This window comes from Camellia sinensis, chromosome 1, assembly GCF_055761805.1.
Source record: "Camellia sinensis isolate YWXY chromosome 1, ASM5576180v1, whole genome shotgun sequence".
Lineage (NCBI taxonomy): Eukaryota > Viridiplantae > Streptophyta > Magnoliopsida > Ericales > Theaceae > Camellia > Camellia sinensis.
Window position 1 is genome coordinate 21913564 of NC_138961.1, and position 17379 is coordinate 21930942.

General features: G+C 35.4%; 1 protein-coding gene across 5 annotated transcripts; it reads right to left on the reverse strand.

The window, feature by feature from the left end:
* Positions 1-9842: 9842 nt before the first annotated feature.
* LOC114309514 (N6-adenosine-methyltransferase non-catalytic subunit MTB) lies at positions 9843-17164 on the reverse strand. Of its 5 annotated transcripts, none has more exons than XR_014332047.1 (7): positions 17047-17164; positions 12321-15079; positions 11942-12025; positions 11733-11837; positions 11495-11661; positions 10900-11051; positions 9843-10351 (listed from the first exon to the last, which is right to left on the reverse strand). XR_014332047.1 is itself a non-coding variant. In XM_028255249.2 (7 exons), the coding sequence occupies exons 2-7, from the start codon at positions 14982-14984 to the stop codon at positions 9917-9919; spliced, it is 3549 nt and encodes a 1182-aa protein (XP_028111050.2). In that variant the 5' UTR covers positions 14985-15079; positions 17047-17164; the 3' UTR covers positions 9843-9916. The 5 variants fall into 5 exon arrangements, 2 of the variants coding, with proteins under 2 accessions (XP_028111050.2, XP_028111049.2); XR_003645773.2 differs by having other exon boundaries at positions 11495-11578; positions 16844-17054; XR_003645772.2 differs by having other exon boundaries at positions 16844-17054.
* Between the last annotated feature and the right edge of the window lie 215 nt (positions 17165-17379).

The window sequence follows — 17379 nt, forward strand, 5'->3', positions numbered from 1 at the left end:
TAGCTATCATTAACTAAAAGTCAAAACGGAAAACATCGAAAAGACTGCCTTCAGAACTCGTTACAGGCACTACGAGTTTCTTGTCATGCCTTTTGGCATCACAAATGCCCCAGCAGCCTTTATGGACCTCATGAACTGAGTGTTCAAACCCTATCTTGATGAGTTCGTCATCGTCTTCATTGACGACATCCTCATATACTCCAAGTCACCAAAGGCCCATGAGCAACACTTACGAACGGTTCTACAAACACTACGTTATCACAAACTTTATGCCAAGTTAAAGAAATGCGAATTTTGGATCACTAGTGTACACTTTCTCGGTCGTGTCATTAACAAAGATGGCATCTCAGTTGACCCCCAAAAAGTTATAGCAATCGTGGATTGGCCACGACCTACTAATGTGTCAGAAATACGAAGTTTCTTGGGTCTAGCTAGCTATTATCGACGCTTTGTACAAGATTTCTCAAAGATAGCATCACCATTGACCTAGCTAACTTAGAAGAATACACTCTTCGAATGGACTGATAAACAGGAGCGTTGCTTCCAAGAATTAAAATGTTGACTTGTGTCAGCCCTTATTCTAGCACTCCCTACAGGAACAGATGAATTCGTAATCTATAATGATGCCTCATACAATGGGTTGGGTTGCGTTCTCATGCAAAATGGAAAAGTCATTGCTTATGCGTCGCGACAATTAAAGACTCATGAGAAGAACTACGCGACTCATGATTTCGAATTGGCTGCGGCAATTTTTGCCCTCAAAATCTGGTGTCATTATCTCTACGGGGAAACCTGCGAGATTTACACTAACCATAAGAGCCTTAAATATCTGTTCATATAGAAGGAACTAAATATAAGGCAACGACGGTGGCTAGAATTTATGAAAGATTATGATGTAGAGCTTCATCACCAGCTAGGCAAAGCTAACGTAGTGGCAGACGCATTGAGCTGAAAGACGACTAGAAGTTTGGCATGCACTCTCATTTCCCGCAAGATCAATGGATTGCCCGCCAACGAAACCGTGGAGCCTACATTGATTCAAGAAATTAAAGCGCACCAATGGGAAGATAAACTTTTGAAGAAAAAGTACGAGGACCAAAGAAATATGCCTGACCTTAATTTCACTATAAGCAATGGGATACTAAAATTTCATAATCGAATTTGTGTACCCGACATTCCGGAACTCAAGAAGAAGATACTGGAGGAAGCTCATAGCTCGAGATTTGCAGTTCACCTTGGCAACACAAAGATGTACCATGATCTGAAGGAACACTACTAGTGGATCGAAATGAAAAGAGATATAGCAAGCCATGTTTCCAAATGTCTACATTGTCAGCGTGTTAAAGCGGAAGATCAGAGATCTGCAGGACTGCTGCAACCACTCCCTATTCCTGAATGGAAATGGGAACACATTACTATAGACTTCGTGGTCGGGCTTCTACAGTCATTTTCGAAGAATGATGCAATATGGGTTGTAGTAGATCGATTGACGAAGTCAGCGCATTTTCTACCAATCAAAATCATGTGCTCTCTGAATAAATTTGCCACTTTATACATCAAGGAGATTATTCGTTTGTATGGTATCCCAGTTTCGATCGTATCTGACCAAGACCCTCGCTTCGTGTCTCACTTCTGGAATAAATTGCAAGAATCTTTGGAAACTACACTAAAGTTTAGCAGGGCTTATCATCTACAAACCGATGGGCAATCTAAACGAAAAATTCAGACATTGGAAGACATGTTACGTGTATGCGTGTTGGACCTCAAAGGTAATTGGGACGAACACCTACTTTTAGTAGAATTCGCCTATAACAACAGCTATCAGGCAAGTATTGGAATGGCGCCATACGAAGCTCTGTATGAAAGGAGATGTCGATTGCCTCTGTGCTGGACGGAAGTCGGGGACAGAAAATTGTTAGGCCCCGAGATCGTGCAAGTCACAAGTGAGAAAATCCAACCCATCCAACAGTGAATTCGCACTGCTCAAACCCGCCAGAAAAGTTATGCAGATACTCGGAGACGGGACTTGGAATTTCAAGTAGGGAATCATGTGTTCCTCAAGATCTCACCAACAAGAGGAGTGATCCGATTCGGAAAGTGAGGAAAGCTAAACCCACGTTACATCAGGTCATTCGAGATACTGGAAAGGATTGGTCCTGTAGCTTATCGCCTTGCACTACCTCCTGAACTATTCAATATCCATAACGTGTTTCACGTTTCAATGCTTTGACGGTACCTCTGAGATCCAGGACATGTCGTCGACTATGAGCACCTGGAAGTTCAAGAAGATCTCTCTTATGAAGAACAACCAGTGCAGATTCTCGATCATCGTGATCAAATTCTCCGAAACAAAACCATACCGCTGGTAAAGGTCTTATGGCAAAATCATCATATCGAAGAAGCTACGTGGCAAATGGAAAGTCAAATACAAGCCAAATATCCACACCTCTTCGAAAATTAAGGTACGTCAAGTTTGGAGACAAACTTCTATTTAGGAAGGGGAGAAATGTGACACCTTGAACGTTTATTTAAATATCACGTAAATACTTACAGTTATATATAATTATGGTTGTATGTGGTAATATATTATTTTGACAATAATAATAAAATAAATATATATAATGAGAATAATAATAATGTGTCATAGTAAAACAGAATAATTAATATTACGATGATATGCTATAGAATATAATTTAATTTATTTATTAGAGTCAATGTAAAATTTAGGTAAAATAATAATAATATACATATATGAAAAAAAATAAAAATAAAAAGGATAAAAAAAAAAAGAAAAAAAAAAGAGAGAGAATCAACTTCCCTTTATCTAATGTTTAATGTAGGAGATTTCTGAAGATTAGCAAATCAAACCATTTATTTAGAGGAGATTTGGCAATTGCCTTGAAGAAATAGAATAGAGACACTTGTGCCACCTAAACAAATAGGAGAGCTGAGTCATCTACATGGGGTCATCGTAACGGGATGAGTTAGCACCATGTAACGTGTATATAAGGAAGTGAGGGGAGCTGTGAAATAGTAAGTGACCAAACAGAAAAAAAAAAAAAAAAAAAAAAAAAAAAAAAAAAAAAAAAAAAAAAGAGAGAGAGAGGGAGAGGTACGTATATATGAAGGTTGTATTAGTAAGGGAACGGCTAATGGTCAATATTAAGGTGAGTTATATTATCCCTTGAGTCACCATAATGTATTTTACGTATGTTTTAACTTACCATAGTTTATTTTTTACAAGTTATGTTTTATAAATTATTATAAACTATATTAATATTGTAGTTACGAGGATTATTTTCTGAACTCTATTTGTTAAAAATAAAACCCATGGATATGTTTATTTAAATTTTAAAGAATATTTGACTATAACCTTATAAACAATTACGTTTTGTAAATACCACCACAGGAGTCCCACGCCTTGGGAGACTTAAATAACCATTGGCCTCTGTTTGGCCACTTTGTGGTCCTCTGTTTGTCATGGATCCATTGACCTCTATTCTGATTGTCACTTCTGTGACCTCTGTTCTGTTTTGTTCTTTACCGTGGTTATGGTTATGCACATAATTTATGTATTTCAGTTTCTGGCACTTAAATGATTTATTTACCAAATTGAGTTATGTAAATGTTTTGGCTTAACTAACTATCCATGGTTATTTTGTATTCCATGTACTCTTGGCATAATATTTCTTACTTTGTTGTGTGCTTATAGCTGTTACCTTTTCAGATGACGAGATATGAGGAAACTCATAACCTCACAAAATGGAACCCGCACATGGATTGCTGTTGAACCACCCTTTTTTTTATCTTCCTTTCTTTTTCTTTCTTTTTTTTTTTTTGCTCCTTTTTGTGCTACTCGGGGCCGGTCACTGAATAATAAAATAATTAAATCCCTATAAATATATTTTCTTTTTCTTAAATAGTAAAATGAAGAAAATTTTCTGTTTAATTATTTTTATTTTCGCTTACGCAGTTTAATTTGCTACGAATAGAATAAGTTAGTAAGTTGTAATTCCAACCCCAAGACCCTGAGGTTGGGTCGTGACGCCAAAAGTCTACAAATAAGTTGGTCAGTGAACTTGTTCTTCCTACAATAATCCCTTTTTATGCTAAACCCCATTCTTCCTCCATCTGTATTATAAAAATCATAAGCACATTGTTCAAAATCAAATGTCATTCCCTGTTTTGGCTTCCAAGCACAATCATTCTCAGGTTCCATATCTATGTCAAAATGCAACTGAAAACCCATATAAATAAAATCTTAACTACATAAATTAAATTTTTATTTCAGAGACAAAAATACACAATATCTACTCCAAAGACAAAAAAAAATTCCAAAGACAAAAACTTAAAGACAACAAGTCTAGAGACAACAAATTCCAAAGAGGAAATCCATATAGGCCTCAATGAATTGAAGTTTAAATAAAAATATATCAAATAAATAATCATAAATAAAAAACAATGCTATACTATGATCAAAGAACTCACTGTCACACTTGGATAAAGAAACAAGAAATGAGAACTAAGGAGTGAGACCCAATTAAGAAAAATCTTTTAATTGGTGATGTTGTCACATTTGATAAAATCCACTAGGAAAAAATTATTTGAGAATGAGTACCACACAATAGTTGAAAATCTTTTGTAGTACATAAAATTATATACAAATCAATGGAAGTAGGCAATTAAGAAAATTTGTTACATTTGAATTTGAATATTTGTATGTATATATAATGGGAGGACTCATTATAAGGTGTGCTTAGCATTAAATATGGATATGACCAAGTCTCTGTTTTATCTACTTGTTTGTTTTATATAGCTTTACATAGATACCATGTGTTCTTTTGTTGAATTCTTAAGCCTTTACACTTTTGTTTTAGTCAATGGTGGTCTGTGGGTATTGTATAAAACTTGTTTTGAAGAAGAAGAACGTAGTTACCCAAAACTGAAATCTACAACAGATGGTCCCTTTTTATCAGAATATCAGTTGATTTGACAAGATTGTTTTGTTTCATGAGAAAATGGGTCCTAGATTTCAGGTCTGCCTTTTTGTGATTTTCATTCAAATTTTGGTTGTAGCAGCATCTACCAACTCAATTGATGGTAAGCTTGCTTTTTGAGTTATTAGAAATTTGTGTTTCTTTGTCTATTCCAGTGTTAAATTGAATATCACATACAAAAAACAAAAGGTTTAAGGCCTGTTTGATTGTGTTTTCGTTTTCTGTATTTCTTTTTCATTTGGCAATGATTTACTGTGCTTTTCATGCTTCTGTCCTCAGTATGCTGGTAGTATTTCATTTCTATTTTGATGCTCTATTTGTTTTGTAAATAACTTTTTCTTGATTTATAGTTTGTTAAAAACCCATGAAGCCATCATTAAATTTAGTTCAACTTTTTATCTATAGTTTAAAAAATTGTTAGAATTGGATACAATATCTTGTTGTGAATCCTATAGTCGACCCCAATTGATTAGGATACCATGCTTGATTTGATTTGACTATCTTCTTGTGAATCCTTGAATTATTTTCATTATGCATGGGATAAATTGCTTCTATTTCTTCTCAATTCCAAACACAAAAAATAATTCCAGACACAAAAAAATATTCCAGAGATGTGACGACCCCAAAATGTTAATCGTAATTATAAGTGATTAATTATGTATTGAATTTTAATTATGACATGTGCCAAGCGATTAATTGTGAATTATCTAATTTGATTCGTTGTAAATATCTGTTTAAATTGAGAAACTATCCGTTGTGAGCTCGGCTTTGAAACTGAAATTGGCGACATAAATGTGTTCAGAAATCAAAATTGAGTATAAGGATATGTTAATTGGAATTTTTAGAGTTATTCGGGAAGTTTAATTAAAAATTGATTCTGTCTGATTCGCTAATTTTAATAGGTTGGAATTAAATAATTGAATAGAAATTAGAGCTTAATACACATTTCTATAATTTAATTTAGTGTAATTGAGATTTATTATGATGAGGATTAATTTAATTTAATTATAAATAATTTATTAATTTTGGATGAATTAAGTTTAATAGTAAATGGTAATTATATGAAACTTCTACTCATCCTTTTATCTCCCTAATAAACAACAAATGAGAGAGAGAGAGAGAGAGAGAGAGAGAGAGAGAGAGAGAGAGAGAGAGAGAGAGAGAGAGAGAGAGAGAGAGAGAGAGAGAGAGAGAGAGAGAGAGAGAGAGAGAGAGAGAGAGAGAGAACTTGGTTTGGTAAAGCTATTACACTATGCACGTTGTGAGAGAAGGGAAGGGACTTTGAGAATTCAACAAAGAGAAAGAATAGAAGAATAGAAGAAAAGAAAAAGGAGAGGAAGAACATTGAAGAAGAACTTAGGGAGAACTAGAAGATAGCTCATTAAACATAAAATTATGGTGAGTTTTCATTCCAAATTCTTGAAATTAAGGTAAATCTACTCCCCTTCTTCTAAAATATAGGTTGAATTGAGATGACTTCATGCATGAGATAGAAGTTTTGGCTATGAGAATTAGAGTTTACCATGAATATGTCTCAAATTGAAGGAATAAGATAAATTTGTTTTTAAACTTGTCATGCATGGATGATTTCATGAAGATTTATTTACATACTTTGCAATTCATGCATGGGTTTTCAAGATTGAAGGAAATATCATGGATTTTGAGGATTTAAATTTAATCAAGAAGAAATCTTGTATGTTTAGAGTTGTTCTTGAGTAATTAAGGAAGAAATTGTATTCATGAAAATATGGTTATAAAATTGTTTGTCTTGCATGCTACTTGAAATTGGAAGAATAAACTCCATGAATTTCAAAGATTGGAACTCTAAGGTGCATGGATTATGTTTTTGCCTTGAAATTCAAGGGTTTGATATTTTTCCATGGAACTAAGCTTCAATTTAAAGTTTAGAGTTCGTTGGAAGCTATAGATGGTAAATTCAACATGTTTATGGAAAGTTTTGGGCCTTGATTTGCTTGAAATTGAAGTTGAATTGCGAAATTTATATATTTATGAGTTTCTGATTCAGTAATTTAAATATGACTAAATAATTGTAATTTAATGTGTATGAGTCTAATTTAAGTTTAATTGTGTAACTAGTGAACTTAATAAGGGTTTGCATATGATTAGAGTCTTTATATTTAATTAGTTTGGTTAATACATGGCTAAACATGTTTTAATTAGAGGTTAAGAGAAATTAATAATTTAATTAATTCATAATTCTAGTCATCCATATTTAAAAGCTTAAGTGAACTAAATATGTTGAAAATGATTGTGTATCGTGCTATGCATATTTGTGATTGTAGGTCACGAGTCAATGACTGCTTGACCATCCGTTCAGGAAGCTCACTGTAAGTAACATTTCTGTAAAGATATGTTTGTATGGTATATGTTTAAACTGTTATCTGATAAGCTATGGTTTCTGAAATGGAATTTGATACACGAACGAATGTCCTATTTTGATATATTATGGCATCCACATATAGTCCTAAGTCATGGGGGACGGCATGTAAATGCGGGTCTATGACATATGACTGTTTATGAGATCTCGTTAGCCACTTCATTGTGGTGATATGTTTTTAATCGGTATCCGGAATCGATTACTCTAGTCGAAAGACGATGTGTGATATGTTCTGTGAAATGTACTATTATGTTATGTTCTGATATGAATGATTGTGTCATGATTTGGTTTACAGATATGATATATTTGGAATTCGTTTACTAATCCCTTTACCTTAATGTTATTTATTGGGCTTTAACTCACTGTTTTTATATATATGTATAGGTAAGCGTTCTGGAGGTCAAGTCTAGAAAGGGTCTTTAGCCGAGCTACCCTTTTAAAGCCTACCAAGTTGTTTTGAGTGCCTCCGAGTTGGGGCTAGGACTAGAAGGCCATTGTCAAGCTTTTGATTGTGAAGTAAACTTTTGTTATGTGCATATGTTATGTATAAAATGTTAAGTTACAAGTTATGTACAGAATGTGGGTAAATTAACGTTTTTGCATATAAATATTTGTTCATATAGATGCACAGCTCATTGGACTATTGGTGTTTTTGAATATTGTTTCTGCTAGCCCCGATTTTTTTTATTGTACAGGAAGACCTTTAGTAATCTCAGATTACTGGCCGGTTACGACATTAAACCTATAAGGACGAGTTTGGGTTGTGACAAGAGAGAAAAACTTAGAGACTAATTTCAGCTTGAAAAAATTCCAAACATACAAAATGCAGTTCCATCTACTGACATGAAACTCAAATAATCAATTACGGAGATAGAGACAATGAAGAAGACTAACCTCTGGTTTGTGAAGTGAGGGTAGATAGAATGATGGCAAAGCAATGGGTTTGATTTGGGGAGTGGGTCACTGTAGAGAGGGTCTGCCAGTGGAGGAGAAGAACGTGACGGCTCCAGTTTGCCAAGCAGACAGAGTCTGTATCAAGTCGAGAGTGGGTCACCGTCGTCGGATCTGCAATGGCGTCAAGAGTGGGTCGCTGCCGGTGAGGGTGGGTTCGACGGAGGAGAAGGGTGAGTGTAAGGCTGTGTAAGAGTGAGTGCACATCAAATCTGTATAACTTGTGTATAAGCTGTGTTTTGTTTTGAGCGAGAAACTAAAATTTCAATTTCATATATATATATTAATTTATTTTTATAACCGCACGTAGGAAATGAAATAGGATACTCAAGGAGGGGATTTGAACTCCTTTCGAATTGCCAAACACACTTCCCTATTATATATTCCTCCCAATTGTTCAAAATAATAATAATAAGAATAAATTATAATTTTCTTTTCTTTGAAAAATGTTAAAAATAGACTATTGTTAGTATTAAAAAATGTATATAAAATGTATTAAAATATATAAAGAATAATAAAAATATAAGGTGATGTTTGGAAGAGTTTTGGAATTATGATTTAAGAATAGAATTGTATTTTGAGTTTGTGAGTTTTGGAAATTTGATTTGAGTGTGGAAAAATTTTTGGTTAGAGATTTTGAAAAGAGTTTTAAAGAGAGTTTTGAATTGAATTTGAAATTTTTGACGTGATATGTGATATTTAATATAAAAACTTACAACTTATAACCAAACATACAACTCAAAATTCTATTCAAAACTTATAAAAAAAATTTAAAAAATTCAATTTTTTTATTTTAAATATAAAAAATAACAGTGCCAATTGTAAAAATATAAAAAAAATAAAAAGTTAGCACTGTTCCGGTCAACCGGCCGAACATATGAGAGAACGACCGGTTAGCCCAAATTTTCTTGCCTTGGAAATAATTTTCAAAAGTAAGTATAGAATTAATTTTGAAAAACTCTAAACAAACAAGACACTCAAAATAAGGAGTGGAAATATGTTGGGAGAAACTAATCAAAACAGTCTAAAACTATTTTGAGATATATATAATGCATATTGAGAATTTTTTTAAAAAAATGACCATGTAATTCTTATTGACAGTTCTAAGAGCTACCCTTAGCCAGAGCAATTTCGTTTCTTTTTCTTATTTAAACAACAATCATATTTTTCATTTATATAAAAATAAAAATAAAAAGTTTTTTCTTTTTATTTTTTGTGCATTTTTTTAGATAACATCAATATTTTTTTTATTAAAAAATTATGCATTTATTATTTAAAATTTGTGAAAATTCCCCAAAATAGTTAACTTGGGATCAATTCCACACCTGGAGGTTATCATTAGTTCAACTGTTCAATGTTATAAGCAGTTTGCTCTAACAGAACCAAAGTAAGCCCTGTCAATGGCTGCAATCTAAGTGGAACCCTAAATTTCAACAGCCAATTTATCAACCAATAAATTTTGCTCTCCTTCATCTACTAAAAGAGAAATCAAAATATGCACATAAAGTGTATTTCATTTCCATTTATACTGGCGAGGAAAAAAAAAAATTAAAACTCTAGTTATCAGCATTTACAAATTCAATGGTGTTTGAGTTTCATAATCTTGATAGTCTGCGCTTGCCTGCCCACTAGAAAGATTATAACCATACATATCAAAAAGCCTATCATCAGCGGATGTAATTCCACCTTCTCGTACTTTAAAGCTCTCTGCTGGTGAGGCCCAAGGACCTGGATTTGAGAAAATTGAGCTCGAAGCATCTTGATTGAGGCTAAAAGTGTGATTTTGTGGTGAATTTCCGATTTGCATTTTGCTGGAGGAATTGCCAACTGTAAGAGAGATAGATGTGGACTGCTGTTGTTGCTGGTTCTTCATTGGTGACTTGGGCCGAAGAGATTCTATTTCAGGGGTTGTCAAAACAAGATGAGATGTTTCTGGCGGTGGATTTCGTCCTCCACCTCCCTGCCAAACTTTCCCGTCTTTATCAGCAAAGTTCCTGATATATGCCTGAAAATGACCAATTGATTTGTAAGAGTGATAGTCATCATCAAAGCCAATCAACAATCACAAACACATACATATATAGAAGGAATTAGGGCTCAGTAGCCCTTGTAGATACAATTTGACCCGGAACAGGACCACACAAATTGTCTTTTGATAGGTAAACCATTTTCATGGTTGTGATGAAAAGAAGGGTATAAATTGCAATGTTTTCACCATGCTCTCTGCTGGTTGTCATTTCTTTCAACCAGTTGGGATTTGTGTGTTTCTGTGAATGCAGTCATCATGATTTCCATCAGCACAAGCCAACAACCTTTATCCACTATAAGATAACGTTTTCCTACATTTGATTTTTAACAAGTTACGTTTCTCTTTTGCTCCAATCACTAGTATTAGTTCATAATTTCCACGATCCACGTTTATTTTAGTAAACTACTGCCTAGACAATTAGGCACTTCAAGAAACAGATGAGGCAATGGGCAATAGTTTCAGAACTACAGTTGATTTTTAAATTTTCATTTATTTTTGGATAATAAGCATGCTGAACACTGTACCTCAGCATTAAAATTTGATGAGGATAGTTCTTTTCCAACTGTCAACCAGCCAGACCGAATATTGTGGTCTTCACCAAAGAGCTCAAGCCTCCTGCGGCCTAGGGCAAAATGCTCAATTATCCGATACATATCTTCAGGTTTCTCTGTTGAACCTGCAATCACATTGGGAACAAAAATCAGAATTAAGCACTGGATTATTCGTCCACTAATCCTATATGAAAACACTATCTTCCTGCGAACACAACTTTGTAAGAATAAATAGTTTGTGCAACAATTTCATACAATGTATACTGCACCAATATAAATTAGAACACTTTCCTAAAAATGTAAGACTATTGCAGTCATTTGGAAAAGAAATTTGAAGGTAGATGGAGAAGAAAAAAAACTGGAAAAAAAAAAAATTTAAAATCAGAAACTTGGGCAGTTACACAAGGGCAATTTGGGTATCAGAAAATGTGTGACATAAGTTCACACCATGTTGTGTGCTTTATATAATAGTATAGATAGTATAGACAAAATAAGCCATAAATAACGCACTGAATCATATATAGAGAATAGAGTCATTAAAGAGCAATAAACAATTGTTAAAACTAACCATAAGGAGGCTCCTCAGCAATGATCACATCAGTGTCGATGTTGGCATGGATTATATGACCATCGGTACTGCGACGAACAGTTCCTTTTATGCCCATCAAGCAATGTTCCTTCATCATGATGTCAGTGCAACAGTCCAATAAAGCAATATATGCATTCACATAGCAACTTACAGGACAAAATGGAGATCAGAAAAAGAGCCAAACCAGCAAATGCAAAGAACAAATATGACTACCAACCTTTGAGCGCTGAAACAAAGTATGAGAATCATGGCGCAATCCTGGAGTTGCATTAGATTTGTTTGTCTTCACCCAACATATATCCTCACACCTACGAAATCCCCACTACATGAAAAGAAAAGAAAAAAAAATTACGAAGTGTACAACCAAAAAAAAAAACAGCAACTCATAACCACCATAGGCTGTTTCTAAAGACTTCAAATGCATACCTTCTTCAGACATTGCCTGCCCTGCTCAAGGCCAACACCATCACCAACCCAGAGAAAAATAAAAGAAGGTGTGTCAGCTATTGCCTGTAAACATGCACCAAATATGGTTCAGAGAATAAAACATGGGAAGAAACAACATGAGATCAGAACCAAGCAACATATTTTGACTATAAAGCCCGACAGAGACATGTTTTATCTTTTGAAGTGTTGACCATGGCCTCAGATGCAACGTGACTAGCATCATATCATTGAATTGCTATTTAAGCATATGGGAACAATCATTTCATAAAAATGAAAATATATGGGATAGAAAATTAATATAGTAACTTGGGACCAAATCATAGAACTAGGATAGCAGGCCCCGAGCAAACAAAATTACCTCAATCTTCAGATTCATTATTTCTTCAAATGCCCAGTACTCCATATGGTCAGTGACACCAGGAGCTCGATGAACATACCCTTCCCATGGGGGGTCCACAAGAATGACGTCAAACTTAGTCCCAAAGAACTCTGGTGTCAGCACATGCTCACGGAGGTCACACTTGAAATACATAGGAGGGGATGAAGATTTGGCTACAATCTCGTCCTTCTTTTGTATAAGGTCCCTAAGCTTGGGGTAGTCTTCCACAACAGCAGTGAGCTCTAGTTCCCTGATGAAATTCTGAGGGCGAAAACCAGTGTCAACAAAATTTTGGGAGTAATCATTCTGCTCTCCTCTAGAAGGAGCTTTACCAGGGGGTCCACTAGTTCTAGGAGGAACCCAACTCCCAGAAGCTTTATCCTGTGGCTGTCCTCGCCCAGCGGGTATTATAGCATTAACACCAGGGGCAGATATATTTGAGGGTGCTCCTCTTCCGGGGCCCAGCTGATTAAAATACATAGCGGTATTTGGTTGGATCCCCGTATTAGGCGAAAATCTTGGCCCTGGTGGTCCAGTAGGAACAGGTGAGAGACCTGGGGGGACAGCTAACATATTCATTTCAACACCTCGAGGTCCAGGCCAAACAACTTGTGGTGAAAATGGTGGAATAAAAACACCAGGAGAAATTGGAGGACCCGGACCAGGAGACATGCTGGGAGTCAAAGGTTGCATTGGTCCAGGTGGCGGCATTCCAAGTGGTCCAAAAGGTGATCCCATCATGGGCACTGGAATACTAAACGGTTGGCTGTCTCTACCAGTAGGCCTAAGCCTTCCTCCCCTTCCAACTCTCCCTTTAGCTCCTTGTGAAACAGGTCTGTTGAAGGAACCTGGTTCCTGATTTCCATGTGGAGCGTGTGAACCACTACTAGAACTTTGGCCACCACCAGCACGATTGGACATAACACCTTTCTGGCCTCTGGTTTCATCCCTCCAAGAATTCTGATCTCGCATGGAAGTAACATCATCCAAAAATCTATCCTTCGAATCATCACCAAATTGCCCAGATCCGTATGTATCAATCTTTCTCGCTATGTCCTCCCGCGGATATGTCCACTCATCATTTGGTGCCAATTTTGTATCAGATTGCTGAGCAGCTTCGGTTCTCATGGAGAAGGTGGATCTGGATTCCTCTCTTCTATAATCAAAGGGCTTGGTTTGGATCTCTATCACATCATAATTCTCGTTTGAAATTCCATAATTTGACGAAGTTTTCACAGCTTCTGTCCTGCTTGCATCTTTTCTACCTCCAGAACGACCCTGAGGCCTTTCATTATCAGTCCTATCATGACCATGTCTCTGCAACTCCCATTCTCTGCCATGATCATAAGCCATATCCCCATCTTTTGACTCCTTATCATTGCTGGGTTGCCTTCTTTTCCAGTTATCTTTGGAATCTTCCTGGTCTCTCTTCCTGTCACTCAAGCTATAATCTCTTCCTTTTGATCTATCATCCCTATATCCATCTTTTTCTAATTCCTTTCGTTTAAATGTAACGCCTCTTTCAGAATCCATCTCGAAGTTTTCTGATTCATGATTACGCCTTCCACTCCTCTCAGGGGTCTTGGATCTGTTAGAGTGGTCTGCTTCTCTTCTACTTTTGTCTCTCATCCAACTACCATCGTCATCAGTATTAAAAGACCTCTCACGAATTTCAACAACATCGTTGCTTCTCTGCTGTCTGTGCTTCTCAATTCTATCCTTGCCTGATCTTTCTTCACGAGTCAAAGAACTTCCCGCATTGTCTTCTTCTGGAGCCTCTGTCCTTCCTTTGCTCTTACTCCTCTCAGAGTCAATCCTTCTCTCTTCCCTATCGTAGGATTTCAAACCCTTGACACTATATGAATCTAAACCTCTGTTTTTGCTGTCACTCAAATCAATTGTTGTGGATACACTTCTTTCTCCAGCATTCCCACGACTGAGATCAGAAGACTTCCCACTTCTCATATCACATTTTTCCTCATGGATACTTTCTTCAGTTTTCTTGGCGGCATCTGATTCATCCCATCTTCTCCTTAGGCTTCTCCCCTCACCAGAAGATCCATGATCCTTTTCCCGATTGGTTTCCCTCCTTTCCACATGTAAGGAGTCTCTTTTCAGTGCCTTCTCGAGCTCCTTGTCATGTGATCTATCATCTTTGCCTTTAATACTGTGTGACGAGTCCTGATCTGAGAACTTTGAGGTCGATTTCCTTCTCTCACTTTCATCACCTCGACTATGTCCTCGACTTGCAGACCTCTCTCCACCATCAGGTTTATTTTCTTGTTCTCCATCCTGATACCAACTACTTAATTTCTCCAAAGTGTTCTCCTCTTGTTGCTTCTTCATCTGCTTGGAACGTGATTCTTTTCTTGCTTGGTGATCGTCTTCATCACTGTCTGCTTTGCTTGAGCCACCAGACCTCTTTCGTCTCTCATTTCTATCCCCAGTGTTTCTCCTCTTTCCACTGCCATCTAATCCTTCAGCTTCTTCTCCATTCCCAGGCTTTCTTGACTTGCTTGACATTTGCTTCCTCTTATCATCTCCCTCCCATTCCTCAGTATCTCTGGCTCTATCAATCTGCATATCTAAACCATCCTCTATTTCCCGTTTTGTATAACTCTGAACACCTTCAGGTGAATCCATAATAAGGGAAGGCCCTCAAAACATAGATTTCTCTTCAGTCTATGTGCTCAAAAAATGCAGACTAATATTCATGATAGATTTAAAAGCAAATCATCCTGAAACCAGACATAGAAAGATATGAGAGTCACAATACAAATCAAATTAGTTTTTTTTTTTTTTTGGCCGAACAAATAAAAAAAAAATCAGAGAAGGCACATTTAATAGAATTATTAAGAGAGAAAAATTCATCATTCCAAACAGGTAGAAGAAAAAGGCAACTACCCAGTAACTTATGTTGATAAAATCAAAACACTATCACTTGGTGACAATCTAAAACCAACCCCACACTGGTAGTGATGTGATGCAGCAACTGTGGTTCGGTTGTACAAGACATATCCACTTTGGAAGCCTAAAATCAAGCCTATGGCATCTACACCTTGCAAGAAGACCCTTTTTTTGGTAAGGGAAGTGTTTTTAGAGTGGTTGATTTCTTTATATTTTATGTCTTTAGATTCAAGGGCATTTTGATAATTTTTACAATTGTCGGACATGGGTTATCGCTTGGCCCACATGCTATAATTTTGGCCATGCTATGTTTTTGGGTCATTCTCATGGCTTTCTTAGCAAGTACACAACAATCTAATTAGCAAAGATTTTTTAGTTTCCTAATTTGAGTCAAAGTCATTGTAGAAATAAGATAACCACAATAACCAATAAAAATCTATTTTGTTCTATTCAATAGAAGAAATTTGCTTAGCCCTTGCGAGGGTAGTCCCTTTCCCTTCTTCCCTTTCTTCTTTTCTGTGCAAACTACCAAGACACTGTTCTTGGGTTACTATTTACAACCCAGAACTACCTTAATTTCAAAACTCTCCCAAATCAAAGTGTAACTAAGCCCAAATCCTCCCCTAGCTCTTGGACCCCACTTTAACGAACAATCCCGTAAAATAGCTATGTTGAACCCTTTATTTGCGCCAATTCTGAAAATTAAGCAATCTGCAATTTTCAAGATTGAATCATTTTAAAATTTTCCACTTCTATAAACCATTGAAGATTCCTTCAACCAATTAAAACCCTATCTTTTGAAGCTTTTCTAACCATAAACCCACCACAAATCTCACTGTCGGCAGCCTTAGACCCTAGATTTCTAATCTATTGTGCATCATGATGGCTCCTACTTTCTTTAACAATCCAATTCCAACTTATAACACCTAATAAGACACAATGGTATCATTTAATTTGCATGGGTCATCCAAGCATCCCTAAGTTTTATATTTGTTACAAACAAACCAAGGGAAAATAAATAAATAAAAAAGAGGAGAAGAAAAGATCTATATTTTTGGTCTTAAAATTTCTACCAATTATCCATAGAAAAGAAAACTCCACATGCAAATAATTATCAATTATCACAATTTTATAATTTATTACTCATTTAACTTTTAAGAAAAATCATTGGTTGGGTTTAAAGTCTTTAAACAGAGGATACATGTGTCCATTGTAAGCTCTTACTCAATATGTAATCAAAGAACAGCAATTTTGCTGAAAATATTCAGCCCCGAAGAAGTTATACTTCCTAATTCAAAGTGAAAACAAATCTAGACAAAGGCACAAATCTCTAGATCCAAACTATTTTAAAACACAATGTTCAGTATCACGTAAATATCACACCATCACAAAGAAAACACTGCAAAGATTGTCTGGTTACAAAAATACCAGAACAGCTAACTATCAAACCAGTGTAGAAATCTCAAAAGTAAGTGCAATTACCATTTATCTCCAAATTTAAAATAAAAAAATAAAAAATTATGTCAGTTATAGCAAACATAAAGAGAGAAAAATACAGAAAGAAGACATTTTTGATGAACAGAAAATTAACAAACCAAGTTCATATAAGCAATAGAACATTTTCATCACACAAAACCACCAATAACGATGTGTATGAGAAGTAATAGCAAGCCCTAGAGAGATCAACGCTGCTAAAACCAATAGAAATCGTTCAATTTAGGGTTTAGTTTTAGGGGTTCTGAACCCCCAAGAGGGGAGGGAGAGAGAGAGAGAGAGAGAGAGAGAGAGAGAGACGTACTTGCTGATAGATCTTGATGGGTTTTGGGAAATTAGGCCATCAAGCCCAAATCTGTACCCGGATCCTGATCATTTTACTTTTTCCGTTCCAATTCATGGTTTTAGTAGTTTTCTAAATTTAATTTTCTCAGAATTGAATTTTTTATTATTCATATTTTTTATTTTTAGTTAATATTTCTTTAATATTAAATAATTTTTTAATTTTTTAAATTTATCATAGTTAAATAATAAAATATTTTTAAAAATTAATAAATACAAAAAAATGTAAAAAATATATTGAATTTTTATTTTTATTTTTATTTTTTGTATTTTTTGGTATTTAGTAAAAAAATTT

What these genes read in the sequence shown, in the direction of transcription:
- LOC114309514 (XM_028255249.2), bottom strand. Translation starts at nt 14,984, where the DNA reads ATGGATTCACCTGAAGGTGTTCAGAGTTATACAAAACGGGAAATAGAG. An exon ending in TAATGAATCTGAAGATTGAG is followed by an intron (nt 12,026 to 12,320) that starts GTAATTTTGTTT and finishes GCATGTTTACAG; the next exon opens with GCAATAGCTGACACACCTTC. An exon ending in TGCTGAGGAGCCTCCTTATG is followed by an intron (nt 11,052 to 11,494) that starts GTTAGTTTTAAC and finishes ATGTGATTGCAG; the next exon opens with GTTCAACAGAGAAACCTGAA.